General features: G+C 36.0%; 1 protein-coding gene across 1 annotated transcript in view; it reads left to right on the top strand.

The window, feature by feature from the left end:
* Positions 1-16069, top strand: part of DNAH5 (dynein axonemal heavy chain 5) — a 132705-nt gene that overhangs the window by 77014 nt on the left and 39622 nt on the right. Inside the window, 10 exon segments of the mRNA XM_072851354.1 lie at positions 408-584; positions 1075-1279; positions 1770-1912; positions 2675-2809; positions 4454-4576; positions 5652-5865; positions 6499-6722; positions 8271-8466; positions 11439-11611; positions 14223-14353. Coding sequence (XP_072707455.1) covers positions 408-584; positions 1075-1279; positions 1770-1912; positions 2675-2809; positions 4454-4576; positions 5652-5865; positions 6499-6722; positions 8271-8466; positions 11439-11611; positions 14223-14353 — 1721 coding nt within the window.

Raw genomic sequence — 16069 nt, 5'->3', positions numbered from 1 at the left:
ACTGCCAGATGTTTCTGAGGTACCCTGTATCGCTGCTAGAAACTAACGTGCAGAATAAAGCAAACTTGTGTTCAGTACATATGATATTCTTTCTTTGCAGAGTTGTTGTATACCTTATACAGCCGTTGTGATTAAAAAATATTTGCAAAGAATGATTTTTGTGCTGTGAAAACTTTAAAGTGCTTTTTTTTCTTCAGTATCTATGTTTAACATCCAGTAGGAATTATGCATACTTGGGTAAAGTTTGACCTTCTGCTAGCCAAACCCTGCCTAACAGGTAGGGAATCTGAGCCCCCCCCAAAAAAATCAACTTTCCATGCTCACCGGACCTTTTGAATTACTAGAGGTGAATTTACTGAAGCTTGCGTTGGGAACTAAATTTATTTTCTCACTGTGCTTTGGAACAGGGATTTTTGAAAAGACGTTCCTTCCAAGAAGCTGAAATTCTACGTCAGCTGTATTCTTCATCATTCCCAGACTTATACCGCTTCAGCATTCAGTCTCTGCAATGCAAGACTGAGATGTTGGAAGCCTTTGTGATTATGCAGAGCATTAATATGCTGCAGGGCCTTATCCCACCTAAGGTAAAGTAGTGTGGATTTTTTTATATTTACTTAATCTAATGGAGATAATTTTAAGTCATAAGGTTATGTAGAAAGGAGATTCTTTGATGACTTGGAATATAAATGAAGATGCAGGTTAGTAAGGAATACCTTCTTTTTCTTTAGAAAATAATAGCTAGGATGTGCCCTCTTTCACATTTGGATTTAATGTTAAGCACTGACATGTAGCATGCATCAGACAGCAGTTTTCATTCAGGGTTTTTTGGGTTAATTGTTATTGGATTATAAACTAGAACTTAAACAGATCAAATGCTGTAATGGGTGATTAAAAGTGATATCTACAGGGTGCTTTTCTGTATTTTGTGGCCTACTTGATATTGATTTAGTCTGTAGATTGACGAAGACGTCAGTAAATTTAAACATGACTGAAGGCTTTTAACCTGATGTTACTAATGATTATCAAGTAGAATTTTTAGGCTATTGAAAATAAAAACCTAACTCAATCCTTCAGGAGCAAGGAGGGGAATTGACTCCAAAATACTTGGAAAGGCTGTACATCTTCTCTCTTATGTGGAGTGTAGGAGCATTACTAGAACTGGAGGACAGATGCAAAATGGAGCACTGGCTTCGAAACCATGCAACAATAAAACTTGATCTTCCCTGTATCCCAGAAGGCAGTGAAGATACCATGTTTGATTACTATGTAGCATCTGACGGTTAGTAACGCAGCTGGGTGGTACGGGGTAAAACTTAAAAGTAATTTTAAAAATTTGCTTCTTTTAGAGAATTAATTCAGAAGTTTTTTGCAGCTTACCTTCTTTTGTGTTCCTTAGCAAGTTTTGTATTACAGCTACACTTTACTGGTTATGTTGTATAAAGCTTTCTCCCTGTTTCCTGTGAGAAATCAGAATATGGATATATTGCTACAGAAAGCTGCATGGACTTTGTGCTGATGAATTGTCAAGTGGACAAAAATAGACAAGCCTTGTCCTTCTCATAATTTATGTAAGAAAGAGGAGTAAGCCTCTTAGACCCAACTTGAGAGATTCTATGATTATATGATTCTATAATTTTGGTCTGAATTTATAGAGTGGGATTACTGTATGTGAGACAAAGGCACTGACAGACGAGTCAAGTCAATGGAAAATAAAAGAAGCGATGACGCCTTGTATTTCTAAAACATTAATTTCATTTCTTTCTTATTAGGTAAATGGATGCACTGGAATACGTGTGTTGAAGAGTATGTATATCCCAGTAGCAGCACTCCAGAGTATGGCTCCATTCTTGTGCCTAATGTTGACAATGTGAGAATGGATTTCCTTATTGAAACCATTGCGAAACAGGGCAAGGTACTTTTTCTATATTTCACATCTAAATAGTGCTAACAGTACACATGATAAAGTTTTTTAATTAGAAGTGAAATATTATATTATTGAAAAGGAAGAACTTCATTTTTTTAATGTAAAATGGTGATTCCAGGAGCTACGTTCATGTAAATGTGCTTGAACTTTTGAATACTCACTGCTTCCAGACATTTTTGTCTTCCCTTCACCCATCCTTTCTGTAGTGGAAACAACCGTAATTACAGCTGAGATCAGGTCAGAACAGAAGCAATTTTTTCATGTAGCTGTTGGAGAGGGGGCAGCACACAAGGCAGCAGAGTGCCGGAATCTGCTGATATGAACTTTGTCCACATGGGGCGGTTACAGAGTTTATGTACCTTTAGATTATGCAACCTATTCTTCACCAAAACTGTGTCAGATAAGCATGATATGGTAAATAACAACAGCAATTGAAATCTTTCAGATACAGAGGCTCTAGACGGTACATCCTTTTTCAAATAATCAACTCCTTTTACAAATAATCCATTCCTTTGTTAGTTAAATTGTGCTGTCTGACATGACCAGTAACTGCAAATATTTTTAACTTGTGAAGCCTGCAAAAGACTGAGAGACATTAACTATTTTGCTTCCACATGTCCCTTGTTGAGAGTTCACTTTACCTAACTTTTCTAGTTTTGTTTCAGTTTAAAAGCTAAATGGGATTGCTGAGGCTTTGCCAAGACACCCAGCTCTTGTGTTTCATCTTATTTCAATGTTGTCTTTGTCTAGGCTGTCCTACTAATCGGTGAGCAAGGAACTGCAAAGACTGTTATCATCAAAGGTTTTATGTCAAAATATAACCCTGAAAACCACATGGCTAAGACTTTGAATTTTTCATCTGCAACTACCCCATTAATTTTCCAGGTATAGTAGTCATGCACTTTCTAATACAACGTGACAGGATTCAGAGATTCTTCTGAGAATTTGCCAGGAGGATGCTTCTGAAAGTGGTTTATTTAACTGAAAATGAATGTAGAAACAAAAAAGCACCTGCTCAAATGGACTAAGTGTCCTAACACATGATTTAAGAGACTTCTGTAAAAACCATGTTCCCTTCAACTTCTTCGGTAGTTATTGAGCTGTTCTTGGACTATTGCAATACCATGCATATTATTTGCTTCATCACTTTTAATGTTTTTATGTCAAATGTATCAGTTCTCACTAATTGGGTAGAGCTGTCAGTGACTTCCCTCAGATTTCACTAAAAGCCATGTGTAAAATAAGTGCTACCCAAAACAATCTGTCATAGAAAGTGTGCTGTCTGCAATTTAAATTTCAGTAAATTAAAATACTCATTAAAAAAGTAACACATGCAGTGCAGCTGCTCTAAATAGAACTGTGAATACTTAAATCCTGAACTGTACTGCCTGTCCAAATGTCTACTGAGCTACTTTGAATTATTTCAAGTTTCTTTAACCTGCTGGCAATATTTATGGGAAATAGTTTTAATGCGGTTTGGTATGCTAAGCCAAAGCACTGTCTGTGCTGTAATCAGAAGTGCTGTCTATACGCTTGATGCATCATCTATCATCTGGCTCTATAGCACAGTAGAAACTATTAACACATTTAATATACAAGTATGTAATGTAGGTCTTATTTTCCTTAGTATTTTTCCTTCTATTGCTTGGGCTATAGAAACAAAAAGTAGTCTTGGTACATTTATTTTTATAAAATAGATGTCAAGTTTATTGATGATAGATGATGGTCTGTTGATGGTCAAGACATCTGAAATAGATGTGCAAGTCTAACAGTCAAGTCTCTGATAACAATCTAGACCAAAGCATTGTCTGTTATGACACATGTGCTTTTAAATTATTCTGACTTTCTAAAACCTTGGTCTAACTGATGCCACTTGTGTAAGAAGGCTTTCCAGGCTACTGTACAGGAGCCTGGGCACAACGTAAGAATGCAGATATTTAGATTTGCACTGAAGAATAACTATGCATGGTTAAGTGAGCTTTCACTTGGTATAGAATAAATAAAAACTGGACTTTAAGAAGAACAGAGCAATGGAAAGATGATGGGAAGAAAAGTAGTGGTAAGTCTACTATTAAGCAAAGTTATTTCATCAAGTCTATTTATGTATGTTAATTTAATTATCACCGTATACTTTTATGAAGTACATTGATGTCTGCTGGAAAGGTCTTCAAGAATCACATCTTTCAGATCTGACAGATTATTAGTTTAATCTTTATTGCTAGTAACCATCAATTTTGCTGATAAACGAAAAAAATGAAAGAAAAGTTTGAAATGGTTTCAAAATTATGAAACTGTTAGGTATGGTTGTCTACATTAGACATTTGTTATATCTGATACCAACCTAATGTTGTATAGCATGAGATTTCAGACATTCTAGTTGAAATAGTGCAATTACCTCCAGCGGATGTGTTGTCTAAACCTTCCTTAATAAAATTCTGTGTAATAAAACCATCCAATGTGTTTAAATGATTGAATCATGTATGAAAGGAAGGGCTCTTTGTAACTATGCTAATACTTGCTTTTTAACAGCGCACAATAGAAAGTTATGTGGACAAGCGCATGGGCACAACTTATGGTCCGCCTGCAGGCAAAAAGATGACAGTCTTCATTGATGATGTGAATATGCCCATAATAAATGAGTGGGGAGATCAGGTTAGTTTGTAAAAGAGGAAAAAAGAAGGCAAAACATATTTTCTTTCTTTCTTTGCTACACTGTAAAACTGGCTTCTCTTCTCAATCAGGCAGTAGGGGGTAAATTTGATATGTAGTGCTTAATTTTTAAACAGTCTTCTTAAAGAACCAATCTAGTTTTATGTCGTGAATTAATTGAAAATAGATATACTGACTACAAGAAGCAGTTTGAGTACTCCTCAAAACATGCCTGTATAATTTTAACAATGTTTTTTACCAACACTCATTTTTTAATTAAAAAAAAAAAATTAGAAAATTAGTTAGAAAAAACCCTTTGGCACACAAGGTGCCAAATTGTGATAGCAAACTGGCTGTGTGGACGATAATTAAAATACTGTGAGTGCTAAGAGGTAAGAAGTTACTTCTCTGCTTTGGAAAAAAAGGAAGTAATCATTATGTACATTGGCAAGATGGTTCTGAAGTATATTGCTTTGGAAACTAATGTTAGAATTTCTGAAGAAGTAGTCATACAATGTACTGTCTGTGGGATGTTTTCATCCCTGGTCAAATAGAAAAGCAGGGGATTCATTTATGGCTAAGGAAAGGAATCTTACATTATTTTGTATAGAAGTAATTCTGTGTTTGCAGCTTGAAAAACGATGTTTGTGATTGTTACAGATGGAAATTTCATCAAAATATTTGGTAGCAGATGCAACATGTGAAGATGCATCATCTTGGGCTTGATTAGAACAAACTGGAAATTTTGTGTTAAAGGGGAGAAGTATTTCCAATACATCACTATTGGAAATCATGCAGCATTCAAGTGAGAATGAATTGAAGTATGAAGGATTAATTGTAAGCTAGGGATTCCCTTCTATTCCGAGGATTTTTGTCCGTAGATATTGCCAATGAAAAGGACGATCTAAATATGCTTATTCCTAGCAGTGTATTTTTCTCTTGAAGCAAATAAGCAGGGGTTCGGGGGAGAAAATAATGGTACACTGTTTATTAGGTCTTCTAAGTACGTAAGTATGTTTAGTATTTTATTTAGTTGTGTGTATAATATTCTGTTATATAATGCCTGGTTATTTTACAGGTCACTAATGAGATAGTTAGACAGCTGATGGAACAGAATGGACTGTATAACCTGGAAAAGCCTGGTGAATTTACCAACATTGTGGACATTCAGTTTTTGGCTGCCATGATCCACCCTGGGGGAGGTCGCAATGACATTCCACAGAGGCTCAAGAGACAATTTTCTGTGTTCAACTGTACTCTGCCTTCTAATTCGTCCATTGACAAAATTTATGGTAAAGGGAAATTAGCTTTGTATCCATCCTATTTTTGAAAATGGTAGTTGATTTTTCTTTATCCCTCTATTTATAAACATTATGATTAAAATTGAGGCTTAATTCTCCCTCTGATTTGCTTACCAGCACATTTTCCTTTAGTAATCACTCCCCACCTGCAACTTCATCAATCCGTAAGTTTTTCAGGTCCAGTCACATCTCTGAATCGATTGGTATGCTAAGTGTTAGGGGGAATGACATGAAGGCCATTCCTAGTTTTCCTGACAATGCTGGAGAGTTGCTAAGGTGCTACTGGTGCTAAGAATGAGTGACTAATGACTAGACTTTCACAAAGACAGGATCATATTGGTCTCAGAGAAGAGATTAGCTATTCAACGGCTGTGGAAGCTATTTTGGTAGACAAAAGAACATTTTTAACGGACAGTTAATTAAGAGCTAAATACCCAGTGAGGTGGTGGCAGAATGGTGTTAAGAGCAGGTGAATCAAGATTTGAATACAGACTGGAAATCCATTTCAACAAATTAGAAAAGGTTTTGGGGATTAAAAAAAGAAACTTAAGAAGATCATAGCTCTTGGTGTTGCGCTAGTGTGTCTTAGAAAAATCTTTCATCTGGCAATTTTTTTTTTCACAGGTGTAATTGGAGAAGGGCACTATTGTAGTGAGAGGGGATTTTCAGAAGATGTGAAGAAAACAGTAGCCAAATTGGTTCCACTGACACGCAGGCTGTGGCAGATTACCAAGCTAAAAATGTTGCCCACACCAGCCAAGTTCCATTATGTCTTCAACCTTCGAGACCTCTCAAGGATTTGGCAAGGAATGCTGAACACTACATCAGAAGTGATCAATGAACCAAAGGTAAGTGCAGCATATCAGTGGCTTTGTTATAATTAGTGTATAATTAGTGTAGCAAAGAGGATGAAGAGTCTACCTTCTTGGCATTTGAGTTTGCTTTAGAAAAATAGAATTTCTGACTACAAAAGTTTTTCAGTGTTTTTCTGAGGCAAAGATGTTTTAGTCTAGCTTTTACACTGCCAACTGAAATGGTAACTTAGTTTCATAACTATAACAAAACCCGCTGCTTTTGAAAGAAGAGGGTTTGCTTCTATCTGCTTGTTCTATTACTGACAAATGCTAGTTTGTTTGAAAGAAGCAAACAAAGAAAATTATGAGAAGCAATGAACTTATTTTAACCCAATGAAAATGGGTATATATTGATTAAAAAAATAAACAGTTCCCCTCTCTCCACTAGATATGCCTAATATCTCTCTAACAAATGATTTCTAGCTTCTGGCTTAAAAGGAAGAAGTAGTAACGAGTCATAGTGATAATTTTTTTTTCCATAATCCACCTTTCCTCCAGAAAAGCCCAATACTTTATGCTTCATTTATCTTTTAATTATTTTAAGGAAAAGTCATTTAGAGTTTTGAGCGCTGAAACATGAAGTGCTAGAAAAGCAATGTTTATGGTAATCATGGAAAATTTGTTATACATTTGGGTTATATAATCACTTCATGTTTAATGTACTTCCCTGCTTGTTGAATAAGATTCTGAATTCTACTACATCTAAAATTTAAATTTTATAATTGATTTTAATTCTGAAGCTAAAAATATACAGCACGAAGATGATTATATGTATATATATTCTCAATTAATGTCTTTTGAAGTATAACAATTGCTCAAAATCTGATTGTATAAATTTACATATTAGTTCTGAGACTTGACATAGTATGTGTCATTTGTACTAAGTGTAGGGTCAAACAAGAGGTCTTCAAGGAGTACTTGGAAGTTTTTCTACTACTGTGTAGTAATAGTGTAGGATTAAAACCAGTACTGCTGGGGTTAAGAACATGGCAGGTTTTCCTTCTCCATCCTATCACCAAACCGAAGGACTTTAAAGGTATATTGAATTTGGAGAAGGAATAATATCAACAGTTACACGTTTGTTTTTTTCTCTCTAAGTTGTTTGGATTTGGTATTGGGAGTGACATCTGTGTTTGGCATGAAAGTATTCATGCTGTGATGCTTTTATTTCCACCCACCTTCTACTTAATGACCAGTTAAAAACATGGTTTGTCAGTGCATAAACATGTGTTAACAGGTATGGATATGGTTTTGGGGCTAGGGAAATAAAATCTTAATTTAGTAAATATGCTCTGGTTTGGAATGCTAGATTAAGGTTTCTTGCATAGTTAACTGAATATAAGCTTAAAATGCTATTGGATGGAATGAGAAGCTCAAGGTATCTCTCCTGAATGAACCCCAAATTACTACTGTTTCTTTTCTAGCGTTAATATGATTTTAAAATAAATAAATAAGAAAAAGCATGGCTTTTAAATTGGCGTAGCTTTGTTGCAAGCCTAATCTGACTGAAATGCCCTTTTTTTTTTTTTTTTTAATATATAGGTACTGATAAAACTGTGGAAGCATGAATGCAAGTGTGTTATTGCTGATCGTTTCACAACCTCAGAAGATGTAAACTGGTTTTATGCAGCTGTGGCAAAACTCATTGAGGAGGAATTTGAAGAAACAAATGCTTTGCTGGATCCTGAAATTGATGCATTCTTTGTTGACTTCTTAAGGGATGCACCTGAAAGATCTGGTAAAGATGGGCTCTGATAACCATGGAGATGGCAAGAATAGGGAAGAGGATATGACAAAATAGGCGATAATAGAAATATGTTTTAAAAATGCATAGTAAGTTTATGCATCAAGGGTGGCTGTTCTGTCCAATGACTTTGAAGGTAGTCTGTGTTACCAGCTCTGGCACATCTTTATATTCATGGGATTTTTAAGTCCGTATTTATATCTGGCTTATCTGTATAGAAGAGCCTTGTTTCCATTTCCATTGATGTGGTAGATAGACAAAACTGCCAAATAGTGAGCATGAGTCTATATTATTCTAAAATGATGAAAGAAGTGTGTTATGAATGACTTGAAGTGGTGGGGTTGCAGTACTAGGTAAACGATAGCACTCTAGCTACCATCCCCTAGAAACCTGGTAAAAGAACACTGGCTCTGGGCTAATCCAGTACTTTGGAAAAACCTGGTACATGATTTTGTAACAAATGAGTATTATTTCAAAATCTCCTGAATGCTAGTAAACCCTCTTGAATTATCCATATGGCTTATAACAATGTCTCTGGGTCTTTTAAACAAAAACCCTGTGTCACTGACCTTTCTAAATGACCTGGGAATATTTGTTAGTTGATGCAAAAGAACAGAAAACAGTTGTTTGGGTTTTGGAGGAGGTCATTATTTAAGCCATTGGATGGTTCAGTTATCTGTGTTCATATCACTGTAATGATGGATAGTGGAGGCAATAAAAGGTTGGCATGAGTGGTCAAATGCCATTTAATCTCTTTTTGGATAATTTAGGTAGTCAGAAGGCAGTGGCAAAAGGAGATTAAAGGTTAGGAAATGTTTGATTGGAAGGAATCAAATAGAAGTAAAAAGCAAACTGATGTGAGAAAGTAGTCAAATACATTCTTAAATAATCAAATACATTCTTAAACTAAACTGCAGCAATGTAGAGGACTGAAATGTAAGTCAGAATACATACTGAAAGAGTGAAGAGTGACTTCTAATGCAAAAATTTGAATCCACACTAGAAACCATTATGTTGAACTGAAAAATAAATGCAAAAAGAAGCATGTATTTCTCAAAATAACTTGCTTCCTGGTGACATAGTGTAAATGTCCGCCCTTTCTTAGGTTTAGTACTTGATCATGCTGTCTTTTGACGTTAATAGTAAAACTGCAGTAACAGGATTAAGCTGATATAATTCTCTTAAATGGTTTGAAACTGTAAAAACATCAGTACAGTTTAACTCCTTGCTGTATTCCTTATGAGTTCCTTATCAGTAGCTGAGTTGTTTAAATGTCTCGTTCAACTTATAAGAAACTTACTTCCACCTGGAATACTCCTTTAGTTTAAGCAGTGGTTTTGCAGGTTAAAATAAGCAATTGGTTAATTTAATTAGGTCTTAATCTAAAGGAGTGTTCATATATGCAGAAACAATATGGAGCTAAAGAATTCTAAAATTAAGGTGACTTCAGGCATACACAGAGTGCAATATAAATGCAGGTTCCCAGATGACACAAAACTGGGAGGAGTGATTGATATGCCGGAGGGTTGTGCTGCCATCCAGCGGGACCTTGACAAGAACCTCATGAGGTTCAACAAAGGGAAGTGCAAAGTCCTGCACCTGGGGAGGAAAAATCCCATGCACCGGTATATCCTGGTAGCCACCCATCTAGAAAGCAGCTTTGCAGAAAAGGACCTGGGGGTGCTGGTGGACAGCATGCTGAACATGAACCAGCAATGTGCCCTTGCAGAAAAAAAAGGCTAGTGGCATTCTGGGCTGCATTAGAAAGTTGCCAGTAGGTCGAGGGAGGTGATCCTTCTGCTTTATCCAGCACTGGTGAGGCCACACCTGGAGTGCTGTGTTCAGGACTGGGCTCCCCATTACAAGAAAGGCATGGACATACTGGAGAGAGTCCAATGAAGGCCCACAAAGATGACTAAAGGACTCTTCTATGAGGAAAGGCTGAGAGGGCTGGGACTGTTCAGCCTGGAGAAGAGAAGGCTCAGGGAGATCTCCTCAGTATGTATAACTGCTTGAAGGGAGGGTACAAAGAAGACGGAGCTGGGCTCTTTTCAGTGGTGCCCAGTGACAGGCCCAGAGGCAATGGGCACAAACTGAAACACAGGAGGTTCCCTCTGAACATCAGGAAACACTTTTTTACTGTGAGGGTGACTGGGCACTGGCACAGATTGCCCAGAGAGGTTGTGGAGTCTCCCTCCTTGGAGATATTCATAAGCCATCTGGACACATGGTCTTAAGGAAGCAGCTCTGGGTGGTCCTGCTTGAGCAGGGAAGTTGGACCAGATGACTTCCAGAGGTCCCTGCAAACCTCAACCCTTCTGTGATTTTATTTGCTGTGAGTAACAGTTCTTACTAATGAAGGGCATGTCACCTTTAAGCACGATTAATGCTTATGAACGGAAAATGAGACAGCAGCACTATTTCCTCCTTTCCTTTGGGTGGGGAAGAGTTGACAATTACTTGTGGCTTTCAGATCTTTTGATGAAACAAATGTATGCCTTTTCACAGTGAATGTACTTCTTTTGCTGTGGTAATTATTTATTTTAGTAATAATTCTTTTTCACTAGTGCAATGATTTAATCAACTTAGAGTGTTTTTCTTTTACAAAAAACATTATTTGCAATTTTAAACGGCAATATTTATTTACCTTCATTCTCTGGTGCTGCTTTTGCTTCTAACATCTAAGTTAATTTCAGTTTTTAATCATTCAAGTTTCAGACGTAGAGAAAGAAGGCTCCTTAGCTTTTGCTGGTTTTGTGAGGATTACGCAGCTGAAGTTACCATTCGTTGTACGCAGAGTATAGGCAGCACTTTCATATGTACATCTAATAAGTAATATTATGTATAATAAACCTAGTTCTGGGTGGTTAAAGAGACTTCTAATTACCTTCACTTACTCATCCCTACATTGGGCCTTCGTCAATCATTTAAACTGCTAAGGTTTTGTTACTTGCTTTTTGTTCTAGGTGAAAAATTAGAGGAAGTTAATTTAGATATTCCCAAAATCTATGAGCCAATTTACTCCTTTCATCAGCTACGGAATCGTTTAAATATGTTTTTACAATCATACAATGAGAACGTCCGTGGTACCGGAATGGACATGGTTTTCTTTGAAGATGCTATGATTCATTTAGTCAAGGTACAGTCTTACTGGATTGCCATTTGTTGTTGTTGTCATTCACTTGCCCTCAGCACCTATGAGTGGAGGTATGCACAAATCAAGGTAAATTACTTGTAACCCAAAGCAAGTAATTTATTGCTAGCAAGTATTTTGTCTGTTATGTGACTAGGTATTAAAACTCAACTTTTCTGAAAATGCACCGGATGGAACTATTCTTTTCTATCTATATGTCTGGTGGGATCGTGGTCCTAACTATTCTAACTCTATTTCAACCTTTCTTCTTATTAATTCTTCTGAGAGCTCTTCCTCTTTGGAATGAGTCAAATGAAATTCAGATAAGGACATAATTGGTTGCTTATGAAGGAGTAGACACAGCAGAATAGGAATAAATGTAGTCCAGACTCCCTTTGTTGATCCACAGTATGCTCACTTCTTTTAAAATTCCTTTGAATATGGATTGGAGCTGACCATAATTTTTAGCACAGCACAGCTTGATAGGATTGTCCACACAGAATAGGCCTCATACAAAGGAGAAGCTTTTTTTTTTTTTTAAAAAAAAAACAAACCTAAACCCCCTATTGTTTCTCGGTTGCACAGTAAGGTTATTTGTATTTCTTATCATAAATTATTAAGAAATTAATATTGGATTGTACCATCCTAACAAATAATATAATAAATATCAAAACAATTTAAATTTAATTATAGTTGACAAACAAATTGCATCTGCAGTTTTCAAAATTTTGGGGTGGATTCCTGTCATTTCACTAAATTAGTCCCTTTCTTTTAAGGTCTTTTCTGCAAAATGAATGATGTTTGGCTATGGATTTCTTTAGGGAAATTGTGAAATCATCATCACACTCGCTAACAAGTTTTTGGTTTATTCTTAGTAAAAAAATCTATATAAATTCAGAACGTAACCAAAAAAACCTTTTTTTTTTTTTTTTTCTTCACTGAAAAGCCACCCACCTTCAGGAATCTCTTCTTTGGATAGCTAGATGGTAAATACCTGAAATGTTATCTTAACTTTCACTTGGATAAAATTAATATATAGTGCTTCTCTGATCCCATATTCTTGAAAGCAGCATTTACAGCTGTGCAGGTCTGAGCTTTATGCATTAGCTAGGCTTGAGACAGCTTCTAAGAGAAGGCTAGGTAAGCACAGTTAAGGTAATGCTTAATCTGAGTGATGTAGTATGACTTGAATGAGTTAAAGTTGAGCAATATCTTAGAGAACAAAGCTTCCAATTTACACCTTGTGTGCCTCTGCGTACAAAAGATCTAGTAGCCATAATTGAAGTAATCAGCAATATTCCAAGGGTGGTGTGCAAATCTATTTTTCTTTCTCTGGTTAAATGCTAAGTGTGCTTAGAGTAAGCCTTCATACTTGATTTTATCTTTGCTTATAAAACATTAACCTATGAAAAATAACAAGTACATTGCACTTGATATGTAAAATACATGGGTTTAAAACTGCAGGAAATTGACATGACTATTTTTAATAACTTGAAAAAAAGTATGTTAGAGGAAAGGCAGGTAAATAGGTATTCTAGGCTGCTTATTGGCATGATGGAATTCTAAGGGCATCGGAGAGATGCTCAAGATACTAAAGAGAACAGGAGCCAATACTCTGCATCATTGCTTGTGCAGAGGAGACCAGCTGCTAACCAGCTGGTTGGTATTACCTTGCCTTTGAGAGGCAAGTGGCTCCATGCTGTTCTGGAAATTAATGTAGGCTCTTCTGTATACTATGAGTATCTGTCCATGTGCAACTGATGGGGTGTGGAGCAAGTTTGTCTCCTGTGTTTAAAGGCATATTTTCTCAGCATCAGGTAACATCTTCTACCTGTTTCCAGATTTTTTGGCATCATTTTTTTGACTGTGGATGGTGGGACGGGCGCTGCATGCAGTTCACAGTTAGTGCTGAAAATTCTTTTGCTCTGAATTGCGCTGTCCTGAATTGAAAGGAAATGTGTAGTAGTAGGTAACTATTGCCTTTTGCTTTAAAATATAAATAATGAAATGGGAAAGAAAAGGAGATCTATCTGGGAGATGTTTCACTGTGACCAAATATTCATACTGATATTGTGCATTTTTATAATCAAGTAAACTAGAAGCTTAAGAAGTTTGATTATAAAGGCAATATTATTACCTGCTGCAGAGAATACTGGAGACTGTTTCTCCTGAATTTAACATGCCTGGGACAACTTGTCTTTCTGGTCACAATGAAGGGGCCTGGAGAGGTAACTCTTAAGTTGTCCAGAGGGTATGGTATTGGGGAAATTATTATTGCCTTCCCAATTTTAATAATCTGTCGTGCTATGATAGCATGTTGCTAACAGATCACAGTTGAGATTTAGTTGTGCTTTGTGGAAGCGTGAGATGCAATTCTACTGATAATTGAAAGTTCACAGTGATGGAATCAAGTGGTTGCTATACTATTGGAAGGTTTACAGAATACATTGCAAAGTGCAGATGTCCATAGAATATATTAATAGTAATATGGAATGCCTTAAACCTTAAAATTTCCATTTGTTCTAATTTCTAATGTAACTTTATTACTGCAGTAGCATAGGATTTTTGGGTGTGTAACTCACACATTGTAGCAATAAATGACTGTGATCTTACACAGATTTCTCGGGTGATTCGCACTCCTCGTGGAAATGCTCTTTTAGTTGGAGTTGGTGGCTCAGGAAAGCAGAGCTTGACAAGACTGGCATCTTTCATAGCTGGTTATGATACATTCCAGATAATGTTAACAAGGTGAGCATTAATTAAAATGTAAGCAAATAACTACTTTGTGTTTGAACTCTTCCTATAAATAAAACAGGCTCCCAGTCTGCAGTGGGAGAAAGAACAAGCTTAACATAGGCTGAGCACTGTTGCCTTGAGTAGAAAGACATGAAAATCCTTGGAAATTTGCTTGATTTTCTACAGCAAGTCTGAGCTTTTACCATCTTTGGAGTAGTAAACTGTTTTGTGTGTTTCACAGAATGAGAAGGAATATTGGCAGTGTCAAGTTATCTTTACTTTGTGTCTTTACACAGTACACTAAACTGTACTGAAAGTATTTGTATCTGCTATCTATCCATAATGCCTTTATGAGTTTATCTTGTAACATTTGAAATAACACCTGTGTGAGGAGGTGGAATACTCATCCCTGCTCATTAATTTGGTAGATCTTATGTATATGTCAGTATTTTGACAGTCTTTTCCAAGCATATCTTGCCTTCTTTCATATTGTTCAACCCAATGTGGTTTCTTTTGGAATAACTCACAAAAGATATAAAAAATAAATTATAAATCCTTCTCTGAATATTTTAGAATATGAGTACCTCCCAAAGTGTCTGTAGGACAAGTCAATGATCAGGAAATATTTTCGGCATGCAAATAAGATGTCATTGTACAGAAGTGAAATTATTTTAATTATTTTGCAGCTGTGTTGGCTGCAGAAGAAATTGTAGATTCACATGTGGGAATGCCTCTTGATGAGTATCTCATCAGAGGATCTGTCTGAAATAGGAATGACTTCAGGAGAGATTACAGTACAGTTGACAAAACAAGCAGTAACAAATTGCTGGATATCATTCACAAAGAATTATGAAGCCACTAAAGGGTGAAATACTGAATTAAGAAAGTGGCGTGTAGCTTCCCACTTAAAGTTGCTTTGGCACCTGAGGATCATAAGAAGGCCTATATAAAGCTCATGAAAAAAAAAAAAGTCCAGAAAAGATCTGGGGAACCCTTACATCTGAAGACTTTTAAACCCGATGGGTGTACCAGAGGAATTAAAGAAACTATAATGAAGAATAGACTGAGTGAAGATTTGAATAAACATGATTTTAGGAAAGACTCATCAAAAATTCTGATAAAACTTAATGCCACCTTATAAATCCCTTGGAGTTCTCCATGTGGGTTAACAAGCAAGTGTAGAAGTGTGATCTGATTGATAAAATTGATAAAAAAACTCTGTGTTTTTCTAACCTTAAGTGGTTATCTAAAACCCATCTAATAATTTGTGCCAAAATCCCTCTGGGAAAAATTTTGTATCCTTCTTGGATAGAATTGTTTGCTCTTTGTTAATCCAAAATTTCCTGTTCTGTGAGTTCTTAAAAAGAATAATTGTTGGATCTAAAACGGTTTCATTTAGTTCACCAAGGTAGATGATAGTCATATTGCTAACTCAATGTGTGTAACAAAGTATTTTTTTCAAGTCAGTATTTTTGTCTAATTTTGACTAATTAACTGAATAACTCTTCCAATCATTATTTCCCCCTGCAACTGAAACAAAAGGGCATAGAATATTTGTGTCTTCTCTGTGTCCATTCCTAATTTTAGTGGTGTCTTTGCTTTTGAAGTGTCTTATTTATAAACACATGTATGGAACCTTATCTTGGTGATTATATCATCTTTGCTGAAACACAAAAAATAATCGTCTTAATCATCAATAAAAAAATTCGCAAAACCTATGTATTTATC

The sequence above is a fragment of the Ciconia boyciana genome, chromosome 2 (assembly GCF_034638445.1).
Source record: "Ciconia boyciana chromosome 2, ASM3463844v1, whole genome shotgun sequence".
In the NCBI taxonomy this organism is placed as follows: Eukaryota; Metazoa; Chordata; class Aves; order Ciconiiformes; family Ciconiidae; genus Ciconia; species Ciconia boyciana.
This window is presented reverse-complemented; position numbering and strand designations above follow the sequence as displayed.